At 39.3% G+C, this 7,317-nt stretch overlaps 2 protein-coding genes across 2 annotated transcripts in view; both read right to left on the reverse strand.

The window, feature by feature from the left end:
• Positions 1-2,269: 2,269 nt before the first annotated feature.
• LOC111463015 lies at positions 2,270-4,379 on the reverse strand. Its single transcript, XM_023106852.1, has 5 exons — positions 3,960-4,379; positions 3,762-3,889; positions 3,570-3,682; positions 2,780-2,965; positions 2,270-2,501 (listed from the first exon to the last, which is right to left on the reverse strand). The coding sequence occupies exons 1-5, from the start codon at positions 4,283-4,285 to the stop codon at positions 2,472-2,474; spliced, it is 783 nt and encodes a 260-aa protein (XP_022962620.1). The 5' UTR covers positions 4,286-4,379; the 3' UTR covers positions 2,270-2,471.
• Positions 4,380-5,001: 622 nt separating this feature from the next.
• The window catches only part of LOC111462890 (growth-regulating factor 1-like), a 3,675-nt gene continuing 1,359 nt past the window's right edge, over positions 5,002-7,317 (reverse strand). The window contains exons 2-4 of the mRNA XM_023106693.1: positions 6,749-6,979; positions 6,276-6,657; positions 5,002-6,009 (exon numbers count right to left, since the gene is read on the reverse strand). Of these exons, the coding sequence (XP_022962461.1) occupies positions 5,127-6,009; positions 6,276-6,657; positions 6,749-6,979 (1,496 nt within the window). The 3' untranslated portion in view covers positions 5,002-5,126. The remainder of the gene's footprint in view (positions 6,010-6,275; positions 6,658-6,748; positions 6,980-7,317) is intronic.

Consider the following 7,317-nt stretch of genomic DNA (forward strand, 5'->3'; position numbering starts at 1 on the left):
TTTTTTTTTTTTTTTTTTTTTTAATGAAAAAATTATCTGTGTCCTTTTTATTGTATGCAAACAACAAACAACAAACAACGTCCCAAAGCAAAGCAAAAGCAGAGCAGAGAACGAAAGAGGGGGTTGGTTAGCTTAAACACGTAGAGACGACTCTCTGAAACAAAAGAAAATTCAAAGCATACGTCTCTTTCGTAGACACAGAGGTGGACGCTGGTTTTACTTTTTTACTTTTACTTTTCACCAATTATTATTATTATTGTTATTATTACTATTATTATTATCACACTCTATATATATCTACGTACACAATGAAACAGTGTGGTGTACGTTACAGGAAATGGATCCCATTTTTCTTTGCTGCTTTGGTTTTAAAATGGAAGAGAGGCATGAAGAAAGCTTAGCTTTTTATGGAATTTAAGTTAATTCTTTTTTGACCAAAGAATAACCAAAATATTTTACTAAATTAAGCCTGCCTTTGTTTGTGGGTTTTTGGAAATGGGCGATATTCGTTTGGTCAGTGGGGGTATCTGCGAGACCAACCCTAAAACTCTTCGTTTTCAGAAACCTTCTTTTTTTTCTTTTTTTTCTTTTTTTTCTTTTCTTTCTTTCTTTCTTTCTCTCTTTCCTTCCTCCCTGCCTGCTAATTTGTCATTCGGATCTCAGCCAAGATTTAGTGAGCTTTTTTTTTTATTGTGTGTGGGTCAGGTGCAGGGGATCTAAGGGTGTGGCCTTGTGACTGAGGGACCACGCACAGATTGAGGGTAATGTGGTCATATTCAAATAATTACGTGATCATAGCCACATGATGCTTCTTCTTCTTCTTCATCCTCTTCTTCTTCATCCTCTTCTTCTTCATCATCATCATGATGGTGATGATGCAATGGTCAACGGTGATTGGAATAGAAATGGAAAATAAAAATAGAAAAATGATTGAAAAGGGTAAATGCCAGATTTTGGCGGAGCGATGAGACAGCTTTGGGCTATGGATAATACAGTTTTCTTTTTTTTTTTTTCTTTTTTTGACAGCATTATTAGTCTGAGGCTGCGGCTGCGGCTGCGGCTGCGCCTACAGACAGCTTAAACGGAACCAGTCCCTCCTCCCCTATCTTTTCCAGTCACGTCATTTCAAAATACCTAAATCAATTTACCATCTTACATTTTTACCTCTTTACAACTCACCACCCCAACACACAGAATAAACCGGGACAATTTTGCTGACGGTGGATTATACTTCGATCTAACTAAATGGGCCTTAGAGAAAAGGGACGACAATTCCAAATACTACCTGGTGGGCCTTGTGAAGGCCCAACTCACGCGTAGAGGCCGTCCAAAAAACGCCTGTCTATTCAACGAGAGATGTAAACTAAACAGGCCAGGCCCAAACCCATTTAACGTTAAACGGCCCAATTTCGAGAAAAGACATGGCCCAATTTCTAGACAAGACATGGGCCTGTTCCTCGAAACACAGCCCAGTCGAACTAGCCTTACATCTAATGCTATTATGTAACCATGTTTTAAATTTGCGGTAGCATAAAAACATGGATAGTTTAGGAATAACCTTACGTTAATCACTAATCTCAAGCTAGATATCAATTAATCTTGCATTAATCATCATCATCCATTTACCTTTACCAATAAATTTTGACATATCTCCAATAGGCTATGTTATCTACTAATTTCAACCCATTAAAAGATGCAGAAATGTAAGATAAATCAAAGAGATAAATTGACAAGCATACAGAACCATAATCTAAGATGAATCGCAATCGAAATCAATTTATTTAATCATGAGGTCTAAATTCATAGTTGAAAAGATGAAATTAATCTGAACCTAACAATTTAAAAACATTAAAATTTGTGGTCATGCTATATGATATCTAAATAAGAGGTGGTGATTCACACATTTGTCACAATCAAAACCCACACATGGAGCATTTTTCACAAGAATAATACACTGAGAAAATTGGCCAATCATCTAAAATTGACAAGTCACTCTCGCAAGAGCTCCAGAATTATAGTCACCACTACTCCAACAAAAGGGCTCATCCATAAGAAGTTTCTACTGTTATATATTCAACATCTAGCATGCTCTTTCACTATTATTACCTTCCAATCATGAAATTTATATTTTCAGACAATGACTATAACTTGAACATATGAAGGAGAGGTTGAACTGCAAAAATGCAAGGCAGAAAATGGTTTACCAGAAAAATTATGTACCTTCCTCGTTTGGCTTCATTCTCAAGAGAATTGAGTAATCTAAAGGTTGTTAGACAACAAAGAGAGCTCACTATTGATTATCGAACTTTCCTTGTATGAACAAAGTAAGTCAGAGGATACATAAATCAACAAAACTTGGATTAGAGAATTACACATTTCGTTCATAAGTAGAGGGACTCTTACCAGTTAGTTTATAAGGTCCCTTTAAAGAAAAAAAATATGATACAAGCAAATGGGATGTTTTTCCCTCATCACCACCTTCTCACCAATGATGTCAACAACTGCACAACATAACTTCTGTTAGGATTATGTAACCAAAAGCAATTGACATGAGAATGCAAGTCGTGGAAGAAAATGAAAATGAAAATGAAAATGAAAATGAATCATTTTTGAAGATTGTCATATCAATTGTATTCAGAAACGATGAAGATTTTACCGAGATGTCGTTCAGGTGTGATTATCCAACCCATCACGTGATACCAGTTAAGTATCTAGTTAAAGATAGAAATAAGCAGTTTGCAAAGAAGCATTCATGACAAGGAATGGCATAAATAGGCACCTCAAATAGTTCAAATGGGTTGCCACGCCGATAGACATCACTCTTCTTGCTGTTGTTGACTGGAAAAACTTTATACAGTATTGCTCTCCATCCAATGAGCAAAACAGCCGTGCTTCCCATCGTCACTCCTATGAAATTATATGGCGGAAGATGGCCGGATGTTGCTACCCGAACTAGTAGACCTAGCTGCAGTAGGCATACAGAGCAAAGTGATCTTTTGTGCTGATGGTAAGAACCAAGCTCTATCTATAATGCCCACACTTCAGAATTCATAGGACAAACGGGGAACAATGAGTCACGATATCGTTATCTATAATGAGTTAAGAACGCGAAAGGCAACCCAAGATCACATGAACATCATAAATAAGAAAACACAAATTTGCTTGTGATGGCGGCCTTAGTTCAATGGTATTTTCATGTGAACAACTCAACTCTAGCCTTTAGTGGTAAAAATGAAGGAAACCATTATTTTTCAGCAAACAAAGATTTAGTTCAAGGATTTGGGAGTGCTACTTTAGACAAAAGTTCTTTAATCAAAAATATTTATGTAAAAAGTGTATAATGATAAATTATATTGATGCTTGGTTCTATATTTTTAAAGGTGGCTTTTTCAGTGTTTACAATCCATCACTTGGGAAACCCAAAAGTTGTAGTGTTATTCAGATAAGAACTGAAGCTGGCCTTTCCAACAAGAATTCTAATTCAGGAGTAACCAAACTAAAACCAGTTCAACTTTGGAACTCAGAACTAAGATGCACTGAACAAACACAATTAAGGCTGATAAACTTACTGGAATTCCCAAAGCCCATGATTTGGAAGCGGCAATAACAGCCTTGGAATAACCATTCATCCCACGACCATCCTCTCCATAACCACCGAGAAAGTAAGCACTCAGAAACCAACCTATAATAATCCATTCATCAAGGGAAGAAAAAAACCAATGAAGATTGAACATCAAATTTTGGCATAGGAACAATCATACCAGCAATAAAAGGGTCAGCCGTGCGTACTGTCTCGAAATCAAAAACAGGGAAACCATGGGTGAATCTTCCAATTGAGGAGAACAAAAGCAAGGCCAATACATCTCCACCAGCCAGCAGAGCCACGCGGCTGAAGAACCACAGAACAATAAGCAAAATTCACAATAAATTTTATCAATCTAAGGAATCGTCAAAATTACCCCCATTTGCTCAAACGAGACGACGTATTGGGCTTATCGAACTGAATAACTCCTTCCAACGGAACACTCTCATCGCCGACGAAAACCGTTTGGTCAGTAGGAAAAGGAGGCGGACTTGGAGAGTTGGAAACAGCCTGTTTCGTCGAATCGACGGTTCCTTCCGCTTTGGAAAGAGTGATATTAAGAGGTTTCGCAGGATTTCTTCTAGGAATAAACTTAGAGCGCCGAAAAGGATTAGGGTTAGAGAATTTGAGAGAGGGAAGCGTGGTTAAGGAGAACTTTCTGGCCGGTAAAACGCCGGCCGGAGCTTGGCTCAGTGGCAACATTTTCCCTCTGCCTCGCCTTCACCGTCGCCAGTACTCTTGTGACTTCTATTATCCAAAAGATCACAAAAATTGACCGAGCCTTTCTATGTATTTTATGGACTCTTTAATGGACAAATTTTTTCCCGCAAAATTAATAGGTATTTATATAAATTAATATTAAAAAAAAAAAAGAGTAATATGTGCTAATTTAATGGTGTTAGGACATAGTTCAGTCCGAATTCAATTTTATTCAAATAAAAATTTTAAAATAAAATAAAATAATTAAATTGAAATTACACCATGGATGGTGTGGATGGAGATGAAGAGTTTGATATTATCCCTCCACCTCACCATATTCATTTCCTTTTCATATCATTTCTTTTTAACCTTTCATGAACAAACAATATAAATAAATAAAAATTAATGGTAAAATAGGAAATAATTTGGGTGGCTACAGAATTGTGACATTGCTGGTGCTGGATGATGAATGTACCCACGTGCTCATTTAAGGAATGATAATGAGTTTATAAACAAAGAATACTCCCTCCCCACTGGTACGAGAATGATAATGAGTTTATAAACAAAGAATACTCCCTCCCCACTGGTACGAGATCTTTTGAAAAAATCCAAAGCAACGCTACGAGAGTTTATCCTCAAAGTCGACAATAGCAGAGAGTAGGAAGAGAAGGTGATGGCATGATGAGGGCATTGATACACCTCAAGAAGAGCGGGCGAAAGAAACGAACACCAAAAAAGTTTCAGAAAACAGAAAATAAACATGGCTGACAAACTATTATGGAAGGTCTGCTGTTGCAGCACATACAAACATTTATAACTTAAACATTCTTCTTCGGCCTTCCTCTCAAACACTAGGCAAAGAAGAAGAAGAATTCACAAAACGATCGCTGCACTGGCTGCTGCCTCCTCCTCCTTCATGAGTCTTGTTGTTCTCTGTTCTTGGGCTGCTCCCTGTGCTGCTGTTTGAGAATGAACCAAATGCCGTCTTCTGGAGAACCCCGGTGGGGGACGACCCTAGCGATGGACTGTTGTTGTCCCACCCTTCTGTCATCAGGTTGAGTATCGACGAGCTCTTCAATTCCCCGCCGATGTTGTTTGTGCTATGAAGAACCTCTCCAAGGGGACCGCCCATGGAGCTCTCCCACGAGATGGGGATCCAATTTGCCTGCCTGTTGTTTGGTTCATCCATTACATTCCCCACTCCCAATCCCATTTGAAGAGGGTCCATCTCCTGCAACGACTTCAAGGGTGAAAGAGTGACTTTCTCGTTTGCTGGGGATGAAGTTGAGGATCTGAAATCCGAAGTAGCCATTGGGATGGATATAGATAACTGAGTCCTGTCGGATTGCAAATCCAGATTCGAGTTAGACCAAGAAACTGAAGAGCTGTCAGATTGGTTCTTGGGCCAATTGTTGAAGAATTGACGAAGAGAATGTTGGGTTTCGGCTGCCTCATGAGTACTACTGATGCCCTCTGACGAATTGTAACCTCTGTAGTTCATCAAAGAAGAGGCCTTTTGCGACTGATTCAGGAGGAAATTGGAAGAAACAAGCCCAAACTCTGCTCTCGTAGATTCTTCAAAAGGGTTCTGCTGTTTCTGAACTGCAAACGGAAGCTGCTTGGGTTGTTGTTTCATTTCAATCGAAGGAGACAGCACAGAAAAACCAGATGTGGTAGGTGTGTCATGTAACGCAATGCTACCATTCTCTTTGTTTGTTATTAACATTCTGCAACACAAAAATGACCCTTTGCAGACTTAGCAATGAAACTTGTACCAAAATCGAAATAATCTAACAAATCTCTCCTCTTTCTCTTAAAATTGTTTCAATTCTAAATATCCTAGGAACGATTAAACATAAAGTATCAAAATAGAATTTTCAATCAATGATTAAAGATTGGGGTTTGATTCGTTTAGTAATGGGGATCATGAACAGAACAGATTCTGGAACATTTGTGACGCAAAATGGAAAGGGGACAGTAACAAAGTTTTTACCTGTTGATTTGAGCAGTGGTGGAGGGAGGCGGGTGAGATTCAGCGCATTGGAGATTCTTGAAGTGTTGGTCAGCAAAGGAGAGGGTGTTGGAGGAAGCGTTGCTGGGCACCGCCGCAGCAGAAGCTGAAGAGGAAATCAGCTTGGTGGCGTTGGCGGCGGTGGTAATATTGGAAGCTCTGGCAACAGAGTGGGAGTGGCCAGCTTGGCTTTCCACAGGCTTTCTTGAACGATGGCGGCCTCTGTTCATATGCCGTTCACAGTACTTCTGATCGGCAACAGCGTCTCTAGAGCACCGCCATTTCTTTCCGTCGGTTCGACGACACCTTCCCGGTTCAGGATCACTATTATTCGAAAACCCCATATTGAAAGATCCCCATCCCACTAAAACAAACAAAAACATGCAAAACGTAAGCCTAAAAATTAAAAAGCCCTCCTTTAACAAGATCCATTGAAATGAAAAGGGGATACTCACCGGCGCCGGGTCGGAGAAATCCAGCGGAATAGGCCGAGAAGCCAGCAGATTCGAGGGCCTTTCTGATGGGAATAAGCAAATTAGAAGGAACAGGGACATTAGCAGTAATGTATTTGTAGATCAAAGCCTGGTGTTCGAGCTCCATCCATTGGGATGGAGTGAACGGAGCTCTAACACCTATAAAACCACTGACGTTCATGCTTCCGCCGTTCAAACCCCCATAATTGCAGCCTGTGGAAACATTGAATCAACACAACCGAAATATTTCAAAAAACGAAACGAAGCGGAAATTAGTGTACAAAATAGAAAAAAATCCTCAGAAGTTGAAACATGTCAACAATACTTGGGGGTAGGGGGCGACAATATTCGGTACACTGAGTTGATGTGTGGGGAAAATAGAAAAAGAAAAATAAGGACCTTTCTGTTGTTAGTAACAGCACCCACCCCTTATTTACAACAAATTCCTTTTTCCTCAAGACTCTGCTGTACTATAGAAGGTTTTTTTTTTTTTTCTTTTTAATAAAAAAAACGTCCATCAAACAGAAGACGAATTAGTGGGGGGGGGGGGG

The sequence above is a fragment of the Cucurbita moschata genome, unplaced genomic scaffold (assembly GCF_002738365.1).
Source record: "Cucurbita moschata cultivar Rifu unplaced genomic scaffold, Cmos_1.0 Cmo_Scf00027, whole genome shotgun sequence".
NCBI lineage: Eukaryota > Viridiplantae > Streptophyta > Magnoliopsida > Cucurbitales > Cucurbitaceae > Cucurbita > Cucurbita moschata.